The sequence below is a fragment of the Falco biarmicus genome, chromosome 15 (assembly GCF_023638135.1).
Source record: "Falco biarmicus isolate bFalBia1 chromosome 15, bFalBia1.pri, whole genome shotgun sequence".
Lineage (NCBI taxonomy): Eukaryota > Metazoa > Chordata > Aves > Falconiformes > Falconidae > Falco > Falco biarmicus.
In genome coordinates this window covers 2,579,153-2,603,351 of record NC_079302.1, presented here as the reverse complement: position 1 = coordinate 2,603,351, position 24,199 = coordinate 2,579,153, and the positions used below count along the sequence as shown (strand labels likewise).

At 62.2% G+C, this 24,199-nt stretch overlaps 2 protein-coding genes across 8 annotated transcripts in view; one reads left to right on the top strand and one right to left on the bottom strand.

The window, feature by feature from the left end:
- On the top strand, window positions 1–10,859 carry LOC130159311 (uncharacterized). 2 transcript variants are annotated; one of them, XM_056360814.1, is made up of 2 exons: window positions 1–9,975; window positions 10,603–10,859. In XM_056360814.1, the coding sequence occupies exon 1, from the start codon at window positions 8,252–8,254 to the stop codon at window positions 9,392–9,394; it is 1,143 nt and encodes a 380-aa protein (XP_056216789.1). In that variant the 5' UTR covers window positions 1–8,251; the 3' UTR covers window positions 9,395–9,975; window positions 10,603–10,859. The 2 variants fall into 2 exon arrangements, with proteins under 2 accessions (XP_056216789.1, XP_056216788.1); XM_056360813.1 differs by having other exon boundaries at window positions 1–10,166.
- The window catches only part of CBFA2T3 (CBFA2/RUNX1 partner transcriptional co-repressor 3), a 31,683-nt gene extending 11,450 nt beyond the window's left edge, over window positions 1–20,233 (bottom strand). For 2 of the 6 annotated variants that reach the window (XM_056360809.1, XM_056360808.1), the window contains exon 1: window positions 19,849–20,233. The gene's annotated coding sequence lies outside the window, so the exon portion shown is untranslated. Of the gene's footprint in view, window positions 1–10,865; window positions 11,175–19,848 lie in introns of those variants that run through there. The other 4 variants (XM_056360807.1, XM_056360810.1, XM_056360811.1 and 1 more) reach the window with 2 other exon arrangements.
- Between the last annotated feature and the right edge of the window lie 3,966 nt (window positions 20,234–24,199).

Below are 24,199 nucleotides of genomic sequence, written 5' to 3'. Positions count from 1 at the left end.
GGAGAGGGCATGGGGCGGTGAGCAGGGTCTGCCGGGCAGCGCCACCTTCCCCTCCCAATGGTGGTTGGGCTGGGGGCAGAGGGGACCCTTGGGACCCTCGGGCTGGCCTGGATGTCTCTGCTCCCCAGCAGGACGGCAGCAGCCCTCACCCTGGGCAGAGACAGTGGCTGGTGTCCTGTATGCCTGCAGGACAATAGGGATGGTGACCGACCTCACGTGCAGCCGCATAACACTGGGGACGGTGCCCGGGGCCTGGCATGGATGCAGGGTGGTAGGGACAGGGCAGGACATCACTCTGCCCCACACAGGGCACAGCCCAGCCCAGCACACAAACAGCGTAGCGTGTGTGTCCCTGCAAAGCTACCGCTGTCACATACTGGCACCCTCCTGCCAGCAGGTACCTGCCCTCGTCTGGAGAGTCCTGGCAGCCCACTAACCCCTTGCTGTCCCCAGCAGCTCTGCGCGGGGCTGCCGTAATCCCAGGCAGGGATTATGCACAGGCAGTAAATCGTGGGTTCCTTACGGCTGGTGCTCGGTGGCAGCAGCGATGACAGCACCCACGTGCTGTCCCCCTGCAGCCCCAAGGAGCCCTGCGAGGCGCCAGATCCTGCAAAGGGGGGAGCGCAGGGCTCCCTGCCATCACCGCGCTGGGCTCCCTGTAGGCATTGCTGCCTCCCTCCCAGTGCCCTGCACTGACAACCCCAAAGAGCAGGCAGTGGCAGCATCCCCAGGGGAACCATGCCAGCGCTGTCCCCTGTAGATGGTGGTGGCAGCCCCAGTGCAAGCTTTCGGCCCCACGGCTGCTGTGCTGGCGGTGATGGGTGGCCGCAAATGTGGGCAGCTGCAGTGATCTGTCAGGACACCCGGAGCCCATGCCGCTGCTGCCGTCGGCCCCAGCCAAAGAAGGAAGCAGCCACCACGGCTGCCCCCCGGCCCCGGGGTCCCCGCTGCGCCCCAGCACGCTTCCCACCAGGCAAGGCTGGTAAACACTAATCTAATATGCATGCTTAATCCGCCACAACTGTTGTGAGATTAATTGAACCCTGCAAGAGCACATTGTCCAGGCTAAATAAAACTGGAGCCTCATCCTGAGCAAGATGTTATCGGGGCTTATACCACAGCTGATGCCATGCACAGAGGACCAGGGGATGGATGGGAGAGCCAGTGACAAGGGCCAAAATCTTGGGCAGTCACCATCATGGTCCCACAGCATCCTCCAGACAGCTCCAGCACAGGGGAGCATCCCTCCCTGCCCATAGCACACCGTAATCCTGCAGCCGCCTGGATGTGCACACTCCAGTATCTCTTTCCTTGTTCTCTTCTCCCACTGCAGCCATAGGAGAAACCCCAAGACCAAGCAGCATCCCTCCCCATAAAACAACTGTTTCCTTACAGGCCTGCCAAAATAAATGGTATGTTTTGAAAAACATGTATTTTCATTTTCATGGAAATGCCCATCTCTGGGCAAGGCTCCTCCAGGCTTCTCCTATCAATCAGTGGAGCAGGATCCAGTGCTGACGGCAGACGACCAGCCATGAGCGTGCACAGAGCACGACCCAGACTGGGTGGCTGCATCTGCGCAGCCGCAGCACCTTGATCTGCCAGGTGTCCACATGATCCCTCCTGGGCTCAGCATCCCCCAGGCATCGCCTGCTACCCAGCTCGGCAAAGCACAGCCTGCATTGCCACTGCTTGCCAGCTTCCGCCCGCAGCAGGCAGGGCCAGCACCTCCCCGTGATGCAGGGCTCTGCGTGGGCACCACTGCCACCCCGTCGCCCTTCTTGCCCCCTCTGAACCCAGGTTTGCATTGCTGGGTGCTGGCTGGCATCACATAGAGAGCACAGTGCAGTGAGGCATCGCAACATGCTCTTCACGTCTGCAACACTGCAGCCACCCATGTGCAGGCCCTGGCTCTCCACGCAACAGCCACCGGGCATGGGGACAAGCCACAGCAGCTTGGGGACAGCGTGGCAGCTTGCCCAGGTAAGTGCACCTGCACCAGCCTGTGCAGCTCCCAGTGCGGAGGGGCTGCGCCCGTGGGTTGGGCTCTGCTGCTGCTTGCAAGAGGGAGGAGGCTGCAGCTTGCAAGATGTTCCCCCCTGCCTGCATCCCCCGCATGGTCCCTGCCTGTGTCCCCATCCCTGCCTGTGGCACTGTCCCTGTCTGCATCCCTGCCTGCATCCCTGACACCATCCCTCCCTGTATCCCCATCCCTGTCTGCATCCTCACCCCCATCCTTGTCCCCCTCAGTCTCCTGACTCCGTACACATGCCCATGCCAAGGGGAAAACTTGGACACACTCATTCTGGCACCAACACAATTTTTCCACAGCTTCCCATTGAGACGAAAGTTTCCATGAAGCTGAGCAAGCACCCAGGGAAACGGGGCCTGGCTGTGTTTTCTCTTGTCTTTTCCTTCTTTTTTTTTTTTCTCTAAGTCATAAATTTTCCCCAATGTCTGCAATGCAAACACCACCATGTGGGCACGGGGATGAGGGACGGCTCAAACCCGATGGGATTTCTCAGTGCCCAAAGCGAACAGAGCCCGGGACGGCCGCGGGATCCAGCCAGACCGGGGCACCAGCCCAGGTCCTCTGCAGGATGGGACAAGCTTGGTGGTGGGCGAAAGGGGTTTTGGGGGGCAGCCCTCTGGCAGTGCCTCCAAACAATAATTCCCCAACATGACTCAAACTCTGCTGGAATGTTTTTTTTCTTCTGTCTCTCTTTTTTTTTTTCTTTCTTTGGGGTAATTTGTCCCAGCCGCTCGGGGCTGTGTCTGTTTTCCTCCATCTGGTTTCCATTAGGCCTGTGCAGCCCAGATGAATAAGTAATAATATAAAAATAAAAGGATTAGTATTTTCTCCTTGGCTGGCAGGAGTGGGTGTCCCCCACCCTGCCTCCCGGGGCCAGTGGATGCCGGACCTCTCGCACACCCCCGCACGACCCTGAGACCCCCATTTGTCACACCAGAGGGTTTAACCCCCTGCACACTGGTCCGGGCACGGTTCCCACAGGGGTGATGACACACCAGCGGTCCCCACAGAGGTGATGACACACCAGCGTGGATGCTACCGGCTGATCAAGCCTGGCTTGGCCCCGGCTTGCCCATGGCACCCAGCCCTGTGCTGCCCCGGTGGTGCCACAGGGGTTGGGGTTTGTGACCCCGCTGGGCACCGGCAAGCCCTGAATTGCTTGCCCTGGCTTGTGCATTGATGCTAGCTGGTCCCCTGCCTCTCGCCAGAGCTGGGGCCGGGGGTCTGCTCAGCTGTGTGCTCCCCAGCGGGCAGTGTCGGGTGCCGGAAAGCACCAATGCATGGCACTGTACGGCTGTGCATGTGGCATGGTGCAACTGCGCACGCTGGCAGGACCAACATGTAGCGCCACACAGCTGTGCACGCTGGCAGGCACCAACACACAGCACCACACAGCCGGGCACACCAGTGGGCACCGACGCGCAGCATCACACAGGCAGGCACACCAATGGGCAACAATGCACAGCACTGTGCAGCTGAGCACTCCAGTAGGCACCACCACATGGCATCCTATAGCTGTGCACCCAGCAGGCACCTCTGCACGGCACCCTGCAGCCTGAGGAATGGGGGCCAGCAGCCAGCCCAGCATGCTGCCTGCTGCTTCCCAGGGCCCCGGGGAGCCCGTCCCGCTGCTGTAGGCTGTGCCCCAGCCTAGGGTGCCTGTCCAGGGAGTAGCTGGAGGTGGTGATAGAGCTGTGCCAGCCCCAGAGTGAGCCCCATGACAGCCAGCACACAGGCTGGCTGCTCTCCTCACCACCTCCCCAGGGAGGGTGATGGTGAGGGCAGGGAGCTGCCCTGGCTGTGGCGATTGGAAAGTTCTGGCTTCCTGCAGCCCTCCTCTCCCAGGCCAGACGAAGCTTCCCATGTGAGGAAGGGGTTAAAAGGGAATTAAAAGACCAGCATCCATCATGCTCTCCAAATGGCCACAAATGAAATCCAGATGCTGGAGGTGACGTCTCTTAAGCCAGGCTGCCTCTGAAACAAAGGCAAGCAAGCATTCCTGCTCCTCAGCTGCTGCTGCCACCGGGCCAAGAACAACTCCCCGATAAGATGGCGAAGGACCGAGCTGTCCCAGCTGGAGCACGTTAGGGAAGTGTGCAGCGCCGGCAGCCAGGCAGCAGCACTGGCCACGTGCACCCTGCACCCATCCTGATCCCCTCACCGGGATGATGGGGTAGGTGACAGCAGGCAGCTTGGAGGTGGCTCATCCCCAGCTGCATGTGGAGGGGGAGAGAGCAAGAGAGCGGCTGTGGGATGCTGAAGGGATGCTGCGCACCCCTGGCACTCCTGGGCACCCATTGCCAGGGTGTTCCATATACATATTTTGGGGAGCCAGGCTAGCAAGGAGCTATCCAAACCCCAGCACTCGTCAGTGCAAATGAAGCCATTTAAAAGGAAATCCAATTAATTAAATCCTCGGCACAAGATGTAAATAAACCCGGCTTTGGCCAGCTCCGGGCCCAGGGAGGTGTTGGCCCGTGTGTCAGCATGGGGAGCTCCACCACAGGGAGCTCTCGCCGCGGGTAAAGGCTGCCGCAAGGATGGTGGGATGCAGATGTGCCCAACGGTGCCAGGGGAGCGCCGGTGGTACCAGGGGAGTGCTGGCAATGCCACGTCATGCTCAGGTGTCTGCCGTGCCCAGCCCTGCAGGAACCCAGGCCCTGCCTGCACTCTGCCTGCAGTCAGGGATCCCAGGGATCCTCGCAAGGATGCTCATGCCTCGAGTGGCACAAGTCTGCTCTGCCCTGCTCCTCCAGCTGGCAGGGTGGTGGCTGCCTGGCCCAGCGTGGGTGGCCGTGCCGTGCCAACCAGCCCACAAAGTTGGGCATTGCCCCTGCCATTTAATTTGGCTGCTCAGTTGAGCAGGACCTGCCATCGTTGCACCACTGTGACAGCCCTTTGCGCTGGTCGGTGAGCCAGCCTTTGTCCCTGCCATCCTTGCCTTGCCCACGGGACAGGTTCCACACCGCTGGCCTGGGCTGGGATGTTCCCACCCATCCAACACCAGGACCAAAGCAGGCTTCACTATGCTCAGATACATCCTGATTTGCTTTGCTTTCCCCACAGCCCTGACACGTGAGCAGCCCCCGGCCGCGCTGCCTGCACCGGGCCAGCATCCCAGGGATGTCCGGCGCTGCTGGATGCACCATGGGCAAAGCTCCCCACTCAGCTCCGGGGCAGCGGCTGCCAGCAGGGACCTGGATGCCCAGTCCCCTTTCCAGCTCCCTCAGCGCAGCAGTGACAGCATGGCTCCTTGTGGGACATCACCACCCGGAGCCAGGCTTCCCCATGCACCCCAAGCCCAACAAACCCCAGTTCTCAAGCCCAAGGACCCAAACCCGCTGCCTCAGCTCCACACTGGCAGTGCCAGCCAGCTCCCCGCTCACCCCGGCGTGGCCGGGGAGGATGGAGATGGGTTTGATTTTCCTCAAAACAACAACAACAACAACAAAGCCAAAAAAATAAAAGCGCCCTCTCTGTTTTACAAGCCTTCATTTGCTATTGTTTATGTAAACAGGTAAATTGTTTCGTATCTCAATTAAAAACATCTGCCACATAAATGAATACCAATTAACTCATCCTGTTTTTAATTACTCTGTTAATTACACACAGGCAGCAAAAAGGATGGCAGGGGAATAGGGAAAGCATGCTCACAACCCCCCCTTCCCACCTTGCTCTTGGCAAGGATCCGAAATGTGCCCAGATAATGATGGATTAAGGTGGCTGGTGAAAACTGTGGCTCGTGGCCAGCTCCGGCGTGGCGGCTCCCTGCCAGCCCAGCCGGGTGCTGCCGGGTGCCTCGCAGGGGTATTTCCCGGCACCCTCCCGAGAAGTGCTGCACCACCCCGTTTCGGAAACCCTGGGCCCCGTGGGATGCGCCAGTGCTGCCCGTCTCATCCCCTGTGTCGGCAGCGACCGCTGCACAGCCTGCCTGGCTTTCCCAGCACCAGCCCCCGCGTTTGCTCTCAAAACGTATCCTGGGGGAGAGAAACCTCAGGACACCAAAGCGCACGGGGAGGATGGAGGAGGCTTCATGCGAACAACATCCTCATGGACCAAAAGCATCCTCGAGGCAGCTGTGATGCCCCCAGGAGCTCTCCTGCTGCCGAGGGGCAACGCCTCTATGTAGACACAGCAGCACGGGGTGGATGCCGTCCCCAAACTGGGCCAGCGGCGATTGCCGAGGGACCCCGGGCGCCGTCAGCCCCTCGCCCCCCCAGCTGTGGGAAGCTTTCCAAGCGAGCAGATGGGGCAGGGGAGCGGCGGCAGCGAGGAGGAAAGCAGAAAAGGCTATTTTCTCACGCTACATATTTTACAAGTCGAACATTTTGTGCATTTCAGCCTTGCCTGTAAAAGCATCTCAGGCTCAGCCCTGGGACTCGACATTGGAGCTTGTGAGTCAACAGTGGCTGGCGGCGACGTGGCCAGCCAGCATGGAAAGGGGCTGCGAATTGGGGTCCCCCCATGCAAAGGGTTGGCCTGGGGGGTTCCCCTAACCCACTGGTGCTGGAGGAGTGGCAGGATGGCCAACAACCCCTGCCAAGCTCACCAGCCGGGACACAGCATCTGCTGCAAATGCTGCCTGCAGCATTGCGCCTGGTGCTACCGTCTGACCTGTCCCACCAACAGCTCCCGGGGCAGCAAGGGGAGGTGGGCATGCACACACTTCCCCCTGGCTCCCCAGCTGCCTTACACTCCTGGAAATTCAATATACTGACTAAACACCATAAGTAAACTGAGTGCTGTGGCCAGCCCAGCACGCCTGGCGGCACAGGGCTGGGGCTGACCCCACCAGCAGTGCTGGCCAAGCTGCTCCCCACCTGGAAAGCACCCACATCTTGGCTGCAAACCACTTCCTTGGTGCAAGAAGGGCTGTGGGTGCATCATGGTGGTGGCCACACAGGAAGGGCAACTGATCCACCAATGCATTGCCAAAGGAGCACCCCAAAACCAGCCCGATGCCCCAGCTGCGGAGCCGAATGCTGTTTGAAGGCAGGGAGAGGTTCAGGCTAAAACGCCCCAGTTTTTGCAGCCACCCAGCCATGTGCACAGGGACACTCAGCCCCAAAGGTGGCCTGGATAGCTGGAGTGGGGACAAGTGGCACAAGCAGCCAGGGGACTCGGGGCATTCTGGAGGCAGAGAGAGGCTGGGGAAGGGAAAACATCCCGCTCCAGACACCAGCGCTGGTGGGGAGCTCCCTGCGAGGTCCCTGCAGCGTGGGAATGCTGAGGCACTGCTGGCTCCCCAGGGAACCTGGGCCGGATCCTGCTCCACAGCCACCAGGATGGTAACGGCTTCATGGTGGTGCTGGATCCAGCCATGCATCCCCACAGCCTTGGGGCTGCTGCATTACCGACTCTTTGTCTATTTTTTACCCACGGGCTACATTTCAAGGCGATTTTGCCCATGTGAGGTTGAATCAAATACCACAAGAAAAAATATTAATGAGAATTTTGCAAAATAAACAGGAAATCCCTTGGATGTTTTCTGGAAACATTGGTCAGCATCTTCCGAAGGAAAGCTGCGGGCTTGTCAAGGTGGGGTTGCCCCTGGGGAGCCTGAGCGTGCTGGGAGGGACGGCAGAAAACAAGCTTCAGGAAATCTAAAAATAAATCCTGAACTGGGCAATGGCACTAACGCCAGCGGCACCCGGGCAGGAGGGTTCTCCTCTGTGCTACCAGCCTGGACTCACCCCGTACCGGCCAGCACAAAGCTTGCTAGGATGGGTCCCCACATGGGGAACCCCCTTGTCCCCAGCCTGGTGGGACAGCTAAACCCAGCTCCTGCCCATGGTCCAGCTTGGAAAGCACTGGCCAGAGCTGCAGCATCCAACTCACGCCCCCTCGACCCCAGCAGCAGCATTTAAGCCCAACTTTGCACCAAGCTCAGCTCCTTCCCAGGGCCCAGGCAGCTCCATTTGCAGGATCAGGCCATGATCTGCCCAAAACCTTGTGCACACTGCAGCTGTGCTGGTCTGGCCAGGGGCAGAAGCAGTGCTGGTGCCGGTGGCAGAGGCTGGTGTGTGTCCCCTGGGGTGGGCCAGCTCCCTGCCCCACTGCCAGCACTGGTGCATGCCTCACTGGCAGCCCTGGTTGGCTCACCGGCAATCCGCTGACTCCCATTAGGAGATGTAATAACAGACATTTAGGGGGTGCTTCTCCTGCCGGGGGGTCCCGCAGCACCCTGCACCCCTTCCCCAGGCAGCCGCGGGGCAGGGGATGCTGCACGGCCATGGTCAGAGAGCCGAGCTGCCTCCCGACTGCCCGGGATTTAAGCCGGCTGCCGGCAGCCAGTGGAGCCGAGACCCCATTTCCATGGCAAAGCCGGACGCTGTGCAGCCACGCTGCCCGGATCCTGCCTGGGGTTTTCCATGCGTGCAAACAACCATGCTCAGAAGCAGAAATCCAGGGAAGGGACATGGGGGACATCAGCAGAGATCTGCCAGCCCGTGTCCCCGTGTGGGACCTGCCAGAGCCCCCTCACTGGCATGCTGGCGGCGGGCAGCCCACCCCAGCTGTGCCCACAGGGCTGCCCCTGACCTGGTGGTGCTGAGCATGCCGCAGCAACGGGCAGAGGCTGGGGGGCTGCTCAAAGCTGGGCTGAGCATCGCAGTATTTTCCATCCTGCACTCTGGAAGTTCCAGATGTAAGATGCAAATCCGGCACCCACATGAGGCCTCAGTGCCACCCTGCCCAAACACAGCACCCACCCCGTGCCAGCACCCAGCACCACAGGGGAGCAGCCTCTCAGCCCCACGCATCTTGGCTTTCCCTCTCTACAAGCCAACATCTGCAGTCACATGTTTTTCAAACAAAACAAACCCGACGTGGCCATCACCAGATAAAACCTTACCTGCCAGCGTGGACACCGACAAGGCCTGCTGGGAGGCAGCAGGCAGGGAAAAACCCCTTTGCATAGCCAAGTTCATCTCCACTTGTGTTCCCAGCCACAGCAAAAGCAACACTCAAAATTCCTCCCTGCGTGGAAATGCTCTGCACGGGGGACCTGCCTTATACGCCGCCGGAAAGCCAAGCACCAAGCACCTGTCCTGGGTGGCAGCTTGGCCCCGCAGGGCTCCTCACCCGAGGACCGCGGGCACCAGGGCTGTCAGCATTCTATCCTCCCCGCCCGCTGCTCCGCGCTTGCTGTGGGGTTTTGGGATGGTTCCCCCGTATCTCCATGCCCCATACCATAGCAGAGCTCACCCCGCTGCGGTGCCGAGCAGACGGATGTTTGCAGAGTGTCTTCAAGTTGCTCGACAAAGGAGCGGAGAATTAATATTCCTTTTAATTAAAGGCAGAAAAATCTCTTTGTTCCTGAACAGAGAGAAAACAACAGAGGGAAGAGCTCAAAAGCTCTAAGCTAGAGATGAGACCATCGCTTAGATTCAAAGACACTGTCAACATGCACGTGACCTCAAATTAAAAAAACAAAATGAAACCCAGCAGCAGCAGCAGCTCCTCTCCAAAAGCGAAGGAAAGTTGCAAAGTTTTTCTTGGCTAATGGGGTGGGGGGTGGGGGGAAATCCAACAAAAGGTGTGTTTAACCAGAGAAATGCTCTGCAGTGTCCGAAGGCACCATCCAGCAGCGAGGGCTGCGCGGCGGAGTGATGGGGAGAGCTGGCCGTGCCCCGGCCCCAGCACCACGGAGGAGCCACGGAGGAGCCACGGAGGAGCGTGGTGCCAGCCACGGTGCCAGCCTCGCTCCATCGCTACGCCGACAGCATCCCCTTACCCAAGGCAGGCCGGAGCGGGCAGCCAGGCGTGCCAGCAAACGCCGCTTAATGCAATTCTGAAGGGAAAGCAAGAGCTGGACAGTGATTAATGGCTGCGAGGATCAGAAGCAGGGCAGCGCTGGAGCGGAGAGCTGGAGGCTCCCCAAGTCAACCTTCCTTCCCAAAACCGCATCCAAAAACCTGTTCCCCGGCACACGCCAGGACACGGTGCGTGTCCCCTGCACGGCCCCTGTGTCCTTGCATGTAAACACAGAATTACGTTGCCGCAGCTGTAACTTCACCGAGCAGCCCTGGGTTTCCTCCCTCAAACTCTCCCGAGTGGATCAGCTCCTCCTCGCCACGAAACGTGGCTACATCTTGGAATCGGTGGCGGCCAGAGCAGGATGTGGAGCCGGCGGGTTGGTGGTCCGAGGAGGAGGAGGAGGGTTGCAGGGATGAAAGCGACTTCTCCTGCCGGGCAGAAGTCGGGAGCCACGAGTGGGGAGGGTTTGCTGCGGGGAAGGTGCGGGGGGGGAGCGCACACTCGCGTAGGTTCCCCGGGTAGCTGGGCCACCCCGGCTCTCGGTAAGCGGCTGCCGGGTGCGGGGCGGGGAGCGGGGTGCACATCCCGCCGCCCCTGCGTGAGCGGCGCCCCCGGTGGCGGCAACCCCGCTCCGGGCCCGCCTGTGCTGGAGGAGCCGCTCCCGGCGCTGCCCGCCACACGGACAGACGGCGGCTCCGGTGCCCGCTCGCCCTGCCCCGCTCCGCCGCTGCGCGCCCTGGGGGTGGCCGTGCTCGGGGACGGCGCTGCCCCCCCGGGCAGCGGCAGCATCCCGGACTCCTGCGCACCGGCAGCCTCACCCGGGCAGCGGCAGCATCCCCGTCCCCTGCGCACCGAGAGCATCCCCCGGGCACAGGCAGCATCCCCGTCCCCTGCGCACCGAGAGCATCCCCCGGGCACCGGCAGCATCTCCGTCGCCTGCGCGCCGAGAGCATCCCCCGGGCACCGGCAGCATCCCCGTGCCCTGCGCACCGAGAGCACCTCCAGCCCTTCTCCGCAGCCCCGCCGGGAACCGGGAGCCTCCCGGTCCCCGCTCCCGCCCGCGGACGGCACTTACCGTCCTGAGGTGTGGCGGAGGCGTGAGGTAAGTCCCAAGACAGGGGCCGGCAGGAGCGGGCAGAGCCGGCAGCGGCCCCCGGCGGCGGCGGCGGCGGCCCCGGCCCGGTTAAGGCCGGCGCGGGCGGAGCGCGGCCCCGCGGCGGCGGCTGCCCCCGGCACCTGCCCGCCGCCGCTCGCCGCGCCCGGGGCCACCGGGGGCCGCCAGCCCGGGGGTCGGGGCGCTTCCCCCCCCCCGGAGGGGTGGCACCGGAGAAGCGGGGGAGGGCGGGGGCGGAGAAGCCCGTAAATCCGCGGGGCCGGTTCACCCCCTACGCGCTGCCCGGCGGCGCATCCTCCGGCGCCGCGTCGCGGCCATGGGGCGCCCGCGGCCGCGCTCCGTGCCGGGCCGGGCCGCCCGCAGCGCCCGCCGCTGCCGCCGCGCCGCCCGCCCGCCCCGGAGTGAGCGCCGCCCGCCCGCGCCGCTGCCTTAGACGGCGCCTCCACCGCGCCCGGCAGGGGGCGCCCCGCCGCCGCCGCCGCCACCGGAGCGGGGCCCCGGGGTGCGCGGCCCGGGGAGGGGGCGCCGGCTGCGCAGGGAGACGGGGCTGCGCGGGGACATGGCGGGGGGCACGGCATCGGGGGGCTGCACGGGGGTATGGGGGGGAGGGTCATGGTGCCGGGGGACTGCACGGGGGTATGGGGGGGGGGTCGTGGTGCCGGGGGACTGCACGGGGAGACGGGGGGCTACCTGGCACCGGGAGGCTGCACAGAGACATGGGAGGCTGCCTGGCACCAGGGGGGCTGCACGGGGACATGGAGGGGCTGCACAACACTGGCGGCTGCACGGGGCCTGAGGACTGCCTGGGACCAGAGAGCCGTGCAGGGGGTACATGGGCCCTGGGGGCAGCAGGGGACTGGGGTTTGCAAAACACTTGGGGTTTGCAAGGGGTTGGCGGTGCTGAAGACTGAGGGTTGCAAAGCTGGGGGAGGGGGGCTGCGGGGGGGGGGGGGGCTGCATAAGTCCGGGGGGGGCCTGCAAGGGGCCAGGAGTTGTTTGCATGAGATGTGGGTACTATGAGGGGATGGGGCCAGGGCTTGTCTGGGGCCGTGGGAACAGTCTAGGCGCTGGAACTGCGACTTGCAAAGGCTGGAGTGAGGTGGGGGTGTTTGCAGGGGGGCTGTGGGGGGCTGGGAGTGTGGTTGCTTCCCTCTCCAGAGGCCCGAGGGCTGGGGTATGCAGCAGGAGTAGTCACACAAGCAGCTGCAAGCCCCATGGGCACAGCCCTCAGTGGTCCATGTGCCCCTCCTGGCCAGGCCTTGGGGTGCCCCCCACCCCACTTGGCCTCGGCAGGGCTCCCTAGGGCAGCTGCGTGGCACTGGCACCGCGGGAATGCCAGCAGGGCCCTCCCACCACAGCGGTGCACGGCACCCATGCATTCAGTGCGCTGCCTGCCCATGCCAGGTCCCCGGCATGCCCTTCCTGCACACCCTGTGCCAGCTGCGGGGGGACCACTAAAAATCCCCCCCTGCCCGCCCAAGTCCTACTACGAAGCTTGTGCGCCGGGTAACACAAGCCCTGCTAATTTCCCTGTGCGCCGAGGCCCTGCCTCTTTGCGTAATTACTCTGTTTGGCAGCTGCCTTCCCTCTGCGAGTTGCTGTGCGGAGCCTTTGCCGCCCGTATGGTTGTTGTATTACTCATCCTTGCTCGCTCCCCAGTGCTTGGGCGCCGGGGACCATGGCAGCTCTGCCAGGCAGCAAGTCACTGCTGCATGGCTGTTGCACAACTGCTGCCTGAGTGTTGGGTGGCACCGCCGCTGCAGGACCGCTGCATGGCTGCTGTACAGCCAGTGAATGGCCCTGGCATGACCAATGCACCACCACTGTGTGGTCACTGTATTGGCACCACATGGCTGTTGCACGGCCGCTACGTGAATGCTGCATGGCCACTGCATGACCATTGCATGGCCAGTAAATGACCACTGCACGGCCACAGCCAAGCTCCCCCGATGTCACCCCACTGCAGCACCCTGACCCATCCCCTTCCACCCCTGCTCTCAGCCATCCCGACCTCCAGCTCGGGTTTTGCATGCCCACGGCAGGGGTCTTTGCCATGCTCTTGCACTGCCTGAGCTGTGGGACCTGAGTCTCGGTAGCATTTGTATCCTACACCAGTCAGCACAGTGTGTGCACGCTGCGCAGCGTCTGGGCAGCATCACACACCGTGCATGCACCGCCTGCCTGCCCTGCCTGCCCTTCCCAGCCTGAAGCACTGGGCTTGTCCCCGTTCCTGCCCCTGCCTGCACTGCTCTCATTCCCTATGGGACCTTTCTCGAGGAGCCTCTTGTGCGTGAATGTCATGGCCCCACTGGCAAGGGCCCATGAGCAGCAGAGGAAAATCCGCCCCTGTGCACAGCTGCACGCACGCCCCGCCACCCCCCCAGCTTTGCATAGGCGGCACCGGCTGGCACATGCAAATGCTGGCAGTGCGTGTGCAGTTGGACACGCGGTGCGCGGTGCGTGGTGCAGTCCTCTGCTGGCGCGCGCATTGAGACGCACCAGCCATCACTGAGGCAACCCGAGGATGCTCCCAAGGCAGAGCCCCACACTTCTGGGGTGCAAGCACAGAGCTCCTTTGGGCTCTGGCTGCTCGCCAGGGGAGCAGGAACCTGACCGTCGGGGTGACCATGCTCTCAGCTGAACTGGCTGTCCCACACATCCACCCTGATGCAGTTCAAGCCATTGAATACGTTGCTAAACCTGCCTGCAAAATACCCAGCTAGGGCTGTGCCATGAGCCCAGACGGACCCCAGCGGTGACCGAACTGTCCCTGCTGACCTGCCATCACCCTGGCCTAGGGCACCTCACGGCAACCTGCCTGGAAAAGCCACAACTTCTCCATCTCCTGGTTAATGTGGAGCGTAGCTGCAGGATGCTACCAAATACCTGCTGGCTGGGCGCTGCCTTGCCCGACGCCACAGGGTCTTTGCAGCAAAAGCAGATGGAGCCAGGCGGGCGTCAGCTCCGTGACCCGCAGGGGACAGCATGGGCAGGAGGGAGCCATGCCACAACTCCCCTGGCGGCGTTTGGGTGGCAGGGTCCGCTTCGTTTCTATTCTGTGCACACAGCCTGTAATTTTGGTCTATTGAAGTCATAATTCACTACTGTGAAAATAAACATTTGTGTTAGCTCGCTTTATTCAGCGGGCCTCGTCTGAATGTTAATAATTCCCTGCCGGTGTGCTCGCACGTGACCTTGGCCACTGGGGCAAAGCCCAGGCACCCGTGCCCATGGCTGTGGCCACCTCCTTGCACGCTTTGGGTGGGATCTCACCATCCTTTGTACATTGTCCCCAGGGTGGGGGGGTGGGGATCCCTAGATCCGGACAGGGAGGAGATGAGGAGACAAGTGCTGCTTTGGGTGGGATCTCACCATCCTTTGTACATTGTCCCCGGAGGATCCCTAGATCCTGACAGGGAGGAGATGGGGAGACAAGTGCCACTTAGCGCTAAGCCGGGGATAAATAAGCTGCCACAAGATAAAGGTCATATAGAAGTAATATTTAGAGCCAAGCAGACCGAGTCCAGCACCTGCTCTGGACCCTTCCCTGCCTGCGCCTGTCCCTCGTTTTGTTTCCCTGCGGTGCTTTGTGGGTGCTCCCATCTGCAGTGGGGATTCCCCAGCACCCTCCCTGTGCCATAGGGGAGCTGGGCCAAGCAGGAGGACACCTGTGCCACCCTCTGGCTGTCCCCATGGCTGTCCCCACCCATGTCCCTGCTCAGCCAGCCGTGGGGAGGGCTGGCCCCAGGGCTCCCCCGGTTTCTCCCTGCTGGCTGCAGGGGCTGGTGCTTCCCCTCTGCATTTGCATCTTCCCAGCCTTTATCTTTCTCCCAGTCTCTGTATTGCTGCAATTACAGACACTTTAAAACACAATGATCTGGCTGTTAGCGTGATGGATGACAGAACCTTTCTGTCTGGTTTAAATCATTGCCTAGAGTGAGCAAACTTCCCCGGCTTAACCCTTTCGTACCCACCACCTCCCAGCCTTCTCCCTGCCCAGCCAGGGCTGGTGGCTGCCAGCTGGGTGCTGCAATGTGCTCCATGGGTGTCCACCACACGTGTAGGTCCCACGGATGGGGATTCAGGGGGTGTCTGGCATCCCTGGGGTCAGTGTTGGCGGGGAAACAGCCCCCATCTCTCAGCTTCCTGGGTGCATGGGGCAGATGTGGCACAGCGGGGCAGGCGATGGGAGCAGCCCCATGTTGGCAGAGCTGCTGGCCCCAGATCCGGTGGCCCCTCTCCGCTGCGGCAGGAAAGCAACGGCCGGGCTGAGAGATAAGTGCCTGCCAGGGCTCGATAGCCTGCCTGGATCCGTCCCAGTGCAGGGCCTGGCAATCCTTCCCCCGGCAAATCTGGAGCCGGGGCAGGATGGGGCCCCGCCGGGTTCCCACCCGTCAGAGGATGGAAACTCCTGCAATGACTCGGTGTGGGTCACGCCAGCGCGTGATTGATGGCACAGCGTGCAACAGCCAGGGGATTAACTGCACATGTTATGGCAATTCCCGCTCCCTTTGTTTTGAGGAGCCAGCATCTCTTGCCGCTGAGCATCCTGCCCAGTGGCCACCGCTGCCTGCCCTGCCTGCTGCTGCCAGCGCCGCCCCCACGGGTGCCTCAGTCCCACAGGAGGGTGTGGGTACCATCACCCACCACTTCTGCTGGTGGGTGCTGGCCAATCCACAGTGAGGAGGGATGTCCTCCATCCCTGCTGGGTGTGTGTGGGGAAAGGCTGCAGTGGGGCAGCTTGGGGATGTGCCAAGGACCTGCCCCAGGCAAAGGAGCTCCCCAGGGCATGGCCTGGGGGCGAAGGGGGCCACCAGGGCCTGGCGTGGTGCATGCCAGCAGATAAGGTGCTCAGTGAGGGTGGATGAGGGCAACTGGCACCAAGCCTCGCAGGAAACGGTCACCACCACATGCCATCCGGGCCCTGTATCTGGCCACACACATGACCCCTGCCCGCTATCGGAGCTGCGCACGTGGGCCGGGGGCAATGTGGTGGGTGCTGCCAGCTGCTGCCACCACCAGGGCAGCCCCAATGCCATGCCCCACTTGTGCCTTTGCAGCCACCATGGTGTTTGGGTCCCTTTTCACACCTCATGGGTGCCCAACCATCAGTGCTGACCCACCATTTCTCTCCCCTCAGCTCTCGCTCAGCCCCTCACTCTGCCTCCTGCCAGCACCGTATTGTCCCCCTTCTCCCCGGCTCTCCCTGAGCTCTTGCAACCTGGGCTCTTGCTCAGCCCCATTCTTTCCTAGCGTGCCTGGAAGAGCTGATTGCTATTCAGGCTGCGTCCCCCCTTCGCAAGCCTCAGGCTTTTTAAAAAAGCCCACGGTGTTGGTTTATCACACCTTCCCCCTCACCGCACTGGTGAGTCATCCCCTCGCCGGCATACCGGCAGCCACGCAGACCTGCCCTGCAGTGGGCAGCACCCGTGGACACCCGCAGCCCCTCTGCCACACCATGCTGGGGGTCCTGCTACGGCTCGGCTGTCGCAGGAGGCTTGTCTGGAGGTGAAGGCACCGAGCCGTGCAGGCACTCAGTGCCTGGTGTGCCACAGGTTTCCTGTGTCACCCCCAGTGAGTCTGTCTGTCCATCTGGGTTTCTCAGTCTCTATGTGTTCCCTCCTGGGGAGCAGAGCATCCATCTCCGCGTGCCTCTCTGCGGTCCTCACTAGATGTGGCCTTGCCAGGGGTGCCTGCCTGGCACAGCGCTGAGCAGAGCTTGGGGACAGTGTGGGGCCAGGTGCTCACGAGCAGCCATAGTGAAGCAAAGCTCCACGTCACTGGTGGGATTCCCATTTTGACTGGGGACCCATTTGCTCAGAGCATCCCAGTGGGGATGCCGTGCTCGAGGCAGGGAGCTGCCAGGCTGGGAAGGGTCAGTGTGACCACAGATGGTCCCATTGCCCTGGCTGCGTGCACAGACATGGTGGCCTCAATCTCAGTGCCTAAACCCAGCCCAGAGCAAGTGCCGGGAGCCAGCTGCAGCCCCAGGCGTTCTTCCCTTGGCATTTTGCTTGCAGCAAGAGCCCTGGCTGGCACTGCACCTCTCTGTGCGTTAATTCATCAGGGAATGCATGGGGGAGATAAGGGGCTGGTGGGGAGCCAGCAGCCAGGGAAGACAGCTCGCCTGCCCGCTGGCTATCACCCGCTGCAGCTGCATCCGCTGCGGTGACATCTGCTCGGCAGGAAGTGCCGCTCGCCAGCCTTTCTGAAGAAAGGGGGTTCGTTTCTGCCTGGCTTCCCTCTGTGCCCACTCGTGGGGATCCCCCGACTCGGGGTCACCCATCCCACAGCTGCCCTGGCCCCTCGCTTCCTCGGCTGAGGGCTGGAAGGAGCAGCCCCCCTAGCCGTTGCCACCAGGAAGCAGACTCAGGGGCTTTGTGGCTTTCCCACAACTTCCATAAAGAAAAGGAAAAAATGCATCTTCCATTAAAAGAAAAAAAAAAATCCTGTTTTCCTTGCTGACAGATTCATTCCTGCTTCATGGCACTCAAAGGGAAACCAGCCCCTACTGCTTATCATCTCTGCCTGCCCTGTGCCGCAGGATCCGAAAAATCACCGGATTGGCTTAAACACCAGGAGACTCTGGGATACGGCACCATTCCTCTGGGTGCTTTAAGGTTTTGGGGCTGCTGGGAGCCAAGTTTCCAGATTTTCTTTGCCACAGAGAGTCTGGAAAGTGTTCTAATTGCAAGGTGGAGATAGCCACATACTGCCCTGCCTCTGGGAGCCGATGCTTTAGGGTGCTGGTGGCATCCCCATGGGAGAAGTGCCAGGCAGCAGCACTGTCAGCAAGTCCTGCCAGCCTCAGCCTTGGCCAGCAGGATTTATCTGGGAGATGCTGAGTAAAATCCTCCGAGCTGCCCTGGTGAGCACAGTATGCTGGATGAGCCATGTCCCCCACCATGGCTCCTTTAGTCCCTCACCTTGGGAGGTCCCCTGTCCATGGCACTGCTCCTCTTTGCAGGGCTGGGCAAGGGGAATGGTGGTGCTGAGCCTCAAGAGCCACGTCATCAAGGCTTGGCCCCTAACACCACCTGGGACATGTGAGACCTCCCTGCAATGTCGAAGTCTGGGGACACAAGAGCATCTCTCAGCCCTGCTATGGCACCACAGCCACGCTCCCTGTCCCTTGCCTGGCGAGCAGCTCCAGTGACGTTAACAGTGGGTTCACACTCCCTTTCTCCCCCCAAAACCATGGGGCTCCTGGCTGCTTGACAGCCCTCCCCATCCCACAGGCTGCAACCGCCTGCACGGGGCTCTTTAACGATGGGAATTTAATTAGCTTGCATTGCACTTCCAACACCTCACATCCCTGCAAAAATCAATCGGAGCTAGCAGGAGGTGGAGCAGCACAGCCTGCCTTTGCTCCAGCACAGGGCTCAGCCTGGGAGCAAAGCCCTGGGGCTGCTTTCACAACTCCCCCGGGGCCAAAATACCCCGACACCAGGCTCCGGCAGCAGGGAGGCTGCGATGTGTGCCATGCCATGCGTGGGGAGACGCAGCCTCGCAGCGGGGAGGTCTGGGATTCGTTACGAGGTCCAGATGCGCTGCAGCAGTGGGGGACGTTGTGGCTGTCTCTGGCCACCTGCATCGTTTCCCAGTTCCCAGGCTAAAAGCAGGGCTTGTTATCAAGAGCAAAAAATGTGCCACCTCTGTTGTATTTCATTTCCCTTTCTCCACCTCTTCCCTGCCCGCTGCGCATCAGAGATAACAGCTCTCCGCGCTGAAGCTGGAGCGTGGGGCAGGCAACGGCCTCGCCAGCCCTATCGCTGCCTCACCGGCCACAAGGAAATCAGGAAGTTTGCAGAGATATTCAGCCAACAAAATAAACATTTCTCCTGCCAAGAGCCTAACCGGCAGCTCAGCAAGCCCGCAGCAATCTGCACGACTCCCCTCACTGCAGCCTCCTGGCCAACGGTGCCCAGCGGGCCGCCACAGCAGTGCTGTGCCCACCCAGCCCCCGGCACCTTGTCGGTGGGTAGCCCTCACTGGGGGTGCACCAGACCTTGCCACGAGTGGCAGATCTGGGGACAGGGACCCCAGCACAGCTCCCATCCACGACAAACCAGCATGGCACAATGGATGCAGCACCCAGGGCGTACCACAGACTCTGCCCTGGAGCCTGTCCTCACCACATCCCCAACTCTTGGGGTGGGTGTCAGGACTGGGCAGCGGGGAAGGGAGCTGTGGCCGGAGCATGGTGCCGCTGGGGAGAGGGATGTGTGAGGGGAAGTGAGGCAGAGGGCCACTATTGTTCACTCAGGGCAGATTAATGCCGGTGACTCAGCCGGCAGCCGCTTTCCTGTCCTGTGCTGGGCATTGACCCAGCAGGAGCGCCCTGGGCCCCCCCAGAACTGTGACCGCCCCCCTGGCCGAGGCTGGGCTGTGGGATACCCCTTGCCCTGTGCATGGCCACACCGTTGCCAGGGGGATGCTCTGGCACAGGGCTGTAGGATTCCCTGGCCCTGCGAAGCCTCAATGCTGCCACACTGCAAGCAAACAGCAGCACCTGGAAAACCCATGGGGTCGGATCCTGACCCTATGGCACCAACCTGGTGCATGCAGGATTTGGCCGCTGCCAGGGAGCGAGCACGAGAACGTGCTTCTGACGCACATGGGAGCTGCTGACCCCAGAATGAACGAAAACACCCAATAAAAACAGCATTGAAACCCTGTAAATAAAACATAATCCTGGCTGATTACTCATTATGGAAAGGTTAATTGCAGAGCAGGTTCTGAATGGGTCCCTGCGACAGCAAGCCCATGGTGCCCCATGGTGCCAGTGCATGGGGATGCACCGATGGGCATTGGCCACGTGCCACCCTCAGGGAGCACCTGCCCACCCGAGGCTGCATTTGACATTGGGGTGAGTCACCTGCATCATGGCATGGCACAGCCACGGCCACCAGCCACCTTCCTCCCACCTCTGCCTCAGCCTTACCTTGGCCAGTCCTGCCTGCTGCCCTGGGCCAGGATGGGTGGCTGTCCGGCTTGGGGGGTCCCCCGGGGATCCCAGAGAATGGGTGTCAGTGCCCCTGTGCTGTGAGCCTTGCAGGGGCCAGTGCAGCCAGCCTGCTCCCACGTGTTGGTGCAGGAGCCGCGCCGGGGAGGGAGATGCTGAGCACCGGCAGGGCACGGGGTATCCTGCCAGCTTGGTGCCTGCCCCGCTGCGAGGGCCGTTCATGTGACGGATGAGGCCGGGGTGGCAGCAGAGCTGTGTCCCATGGCGAGGGGGAAGGTGAACAGCTGCCGGGCAGTGATAATGCAGCGGGTGGGGGGAGGCTGGGCAGCTGCGCCCGTGTCCTTCCCCAACAGGAACCATCTGCGACCAAGCCCAGCTCTGCCTTCCCTATCAGCCATTCCGGTCTGACTTTCCAACAACTTCCCCTTCGCACCGGCTTCACTTCCTTGCTGCAAGGGGCTGGTGCAGTGCAGCTTGGCACAGGCAGCACCGTGCAGCATGGCACGGCAGGACCAGCACAGTGTGGCGTGGTATGGCACAGCTGGCACAGTGCACCTTGGCATGGGCAGTGTGGTGCAGCATGGCGTGGCAGGACCAGTGTGGTGCAGCACGGCAGGGCTGTCAAGGGTGCAGCTTAGCACAGGCAGCACCATGCGGCACGGCACAGCACAGCCAGCACGGTGTGGCATGGCACGGCACGGTGTGGCTGTCAAGTTGCAGCACTGCGCTGGCAAGCCGCTGTGGCACAGCCAGCATGACGCAGCCCAGCATGGCACAGTCGGCAGGATGCACCACAGCACGGTGCAGGACAGCGTGGGAAACGCAATGCAGTATGGTGCAGCCGGCACAGCATGGCCGGTGCAACACGGGGGTAGCAGCAGCACAGCGTGGTGCAGCCCGGTGCAGCACAGCCCCTGCTGTGTAGCACACCACAGCCAGCACGGTGCAGCCTGGTGCAACCAGCATGCTGCAACGTGGAGGGCTCCCCTCCTTGCTGCAGCCCTACAACCTGCTGGCACCTCTGCATGGGGACAGCCTTGGGGATGAGGACGTCCCCTGAATTGCAGCTGCAGCATTGGTGCTGTGCTTGAGCCAGGCAGGCTCGCTGCACCGGCCTGGCTCCAGGCATCGCCCTGGGCTGCTCAGCACTCGGGCTAACACCCCTGGCCAGTACAGACCCCCGCTTTGCAGCCCGTCCCTGCAGGCTCCAGGCCACCCCCCCCCCCCCCCCCAGCGCCACAGCTCAAGCTCCCCAACAGCCACCAGCGAGAGAAACAACTTGTTAGAAAACCGAAAGGCGGCTCTGGGCTGCAGGTGGGAGGGAGGAAACGTGTCCTAAAAATACAGCAGCGCCTGCACAGTCCCTGAAGGTGGCTGAGCAGATGGCACGTCTCGGCGGCCACCTGGGCTCCCACAGATGGTACCCGGGGCTCCCCGCTTCATGCCCCCAGCCTGGGGCTCCCAGGGGGGAGGACAGGAAAGGGACAGTGGGGTGTAAGTGGGGATGAGGGTCCCAGAGCACGGGGGCGCAGGGGTGCTGTGCTGCGGGGGCACAGGCTGTGGGACAGAGTGGAGCAAAGTGGGGTGTCACCAGCATGGTTGGCAACATCTCTGCCCTCTGGGTACAGCCAGGGCCCCACGGGATGGCAGGCACGGTCTGGGTGCTGCAGGGAGGTGAGGGGAACCCCCGGCACAGGGCCAATGTGCTAGGGGAAAGGACCACACGGCTCCAAACCACAGCCCACACCACAGCCAGGGCTGCGCACTCGAGGGGAGACACGGTAGCTGCAGTGAGCCTCTGCCATAGACCCTCACCCTGTGTGCCGTTGATACTGGGAGATCCCAGCTCCATCCTACGCGCCCTGGAGATGCACCAGCAAGGGCAGAGCAGCCCAGCCACGTGGACTGAGGACTGGCAGAGCTTTTGGTGGGGGTTCCATCTGTGTTTCATGCTCTTGCCTCTTTCCTTTTTATTTCTGGTGGGATGGGTGGCTGCAGGCCCAGGTGGGCTCTGCATCATCGCCTCGGGGTTCTGCCAAGCTGCCCTGCAGCGAGGGGCAGGCTCGGCTGCAATGGGAGACAGAAAGTGCACGGGAGTTTAAATGGGAGCAGCTGCTCCCGGGGAGCGTCCCGGGGCAGCAAGTCAAAACTGGAGGGTTTCAGGGCCAGCCAGAGAAATCCCATTCAGCTGTGTGTGTCCCCATGTCACCTGCAGGGAGGGTTTTCTCTGCAGGCAAACAGGTGAGCACCTGCCTGGGCAGCTGCAGGCACCCTGCGTCAGTGGCAACAGGCTGCCAGGGGCTGGGGAATGCCCCAGCATGGGGGGAACCCCTGTGGGCATGGGGTCTGCTCTGGCATGGAGGGAACTTCTGGGATGCCAGGGTTTGGCTCAGCATGGGAGGAACATCTGAGGTCCTGGGGTCTGCTCTGGCATAAGGAGAACCCCCGGGGTGTCAGGGTCTGGCTCAGCATGGGGGTAACCCCTGGGGTCAGCTCTGGCATGGAGGGAACCCCTGAGGTCCTGGGTTCTGGCTCAGCATAGGGGGAACCCCTGGGGTTCCAGGGTCTGGCTCAGCCTGGGGGGAACCCCTGAGGGCATGGAGTCTGCCCTGACGCAGGTGAGCCCCCTCCTGCCCACCCTCTGGGGAGCTTGCTGGCACCCCAGCCAGTTTCTCTCTGAATCAGAGCCAGACGTTTGCGGCCAAGCAGAAACTTCCCCCCAGTAAAGGAGAAGCGGGACGGGCTCCCACCACCCCCATACTCAGAGCAAGAGGGCAGCAGGAAGGCAGAAAGCCCCAGGGGAGCAGCCGGGGCCCCACCGTGACACCCACTGTCCGCCTTCGCACTTACCGGGGCCAGGCCAGCCCTGTGCTCGGCATGGCATGTTTCTCCGGTGCCGGGGAATGCCCTGGCGAGCCCCCCCTCGGCCCCGTGCGCTGCCCCTGCCCAGGTGCCCCGCTCCCTGCAGCACCCCGCTGTCGCTCCCTTGCCCTCCGCGGGTGATGCAGCCGCCCCGGCACGGGGAACGCCGAGGGCAAAGGAAGCAGCAGCAATGACCCGTGAGCCAAGCGCCACCGGCAGCTGCCGGAACCAAAACCGAGACCATCGCCTCCCAAAGCAGGCGCTGCCTTTTGGGCCGGTGGGAGGCACGGTGCTGGCTGCCGGCAGTTGTGCGGCTGGGATGGGGCTTTCATACAGCCGTGTCCAAATCTGCCTCTTCTGCGCTGGGGAAATGTGGATGCGGGAGCGAAGGCAAGAGCCAGGGATGGGAAGGAGAGTGGCGGCCAAGGCGGGGAGATGGGAGCCGCTGAGAGTTCACATGAAACACAAAGACAAATTCTTTAAGGGAAGAAAAAAAAAAAAAAAAAGAAAAAAGAAATCAAAGGGATGTGGAGAGGGAGATAAGAGGGAAGACAGAGCAGGGAGACGGAGGGAGCGGAGAGGACGCGGGCAGAGGGAGGCAGGAGGCGCGGGCGAGGCGAAGCTGGGGAGCCGGGGGAGCTGTCTGGCGCGGTCCCTATCGGCTCTCTCCATCACGGCAGCCCAACCTCAAGTAGTTTTTCACTGAGATTGGAGTGATCAGGTAGGGCTGCCCTCACAGGCAGCTGCGGGGCTGTGAATAAGCACCTGCTTATCTCTGCCCAACGGCTGTGCGAGGCTGCAGATTGCGGGAGGACGGGGAGCTGCTTGCCGGCTGCGATTTCCATATCAGCGCCCTGCAGCCGCCTGCACCAAATAAACACAACAGCCCCATGGACAAAAGGTTAATTATCAATTTTCAGAAAGGGAGAGAGGGGGGGAGGAGGAGAGAGGAGCAGAACGGCCGTTGCCAGCCGTGGGGATGCGCGGTTCCCAGCCGGGGTGCCGAGCTCTGTGCCCTGGGCACAAGCGCCCCCGAGTGCTGCATCCTTGAGCATCCCCAGGGCTGTGCCAGCACCTCTGGGGCTTCGGGGCAGGGGAAAAGGGGTGGGAATGGGGATGGGGATGAGGATAGAGGTGGGGAAGAGGATGGGATGGAGACGGGGATGGAGACGAGGGTGGAGATTGGTCTGTGCCTGCTCCTGCACAGGGGCAGTAGGACTGGGGGAAGATGTAGAGGGAAAGGGCCCCTTGCATCCCCCTGGCTCAGCCCTGGCTAGGCAGAGGCAGTGCTGGAAGAAGGCACATCCTCCTCCTCCTCATGGGCATGCAAGTCCCTGCTGGATCCACTTCCCACAGCCACGTTTCTTCATTCAACACCTTCCTCCGTCTTATCAGAGCAGCTGCAGACTCCCAGCTCAGCCAGGACACGGGGCTCAGGGAGAGATGAGTTGGGAAGAGGTACCCTGAT

Coding starts and splice junctions, on each gene's coding strand:
- LOC130159311 (XM_056360814.1), top strand. CDS start 8,252: ATGCTGCACGGCCATGGTCAGAGAGCCGAGCTGCCTCCCGACTGCCCG.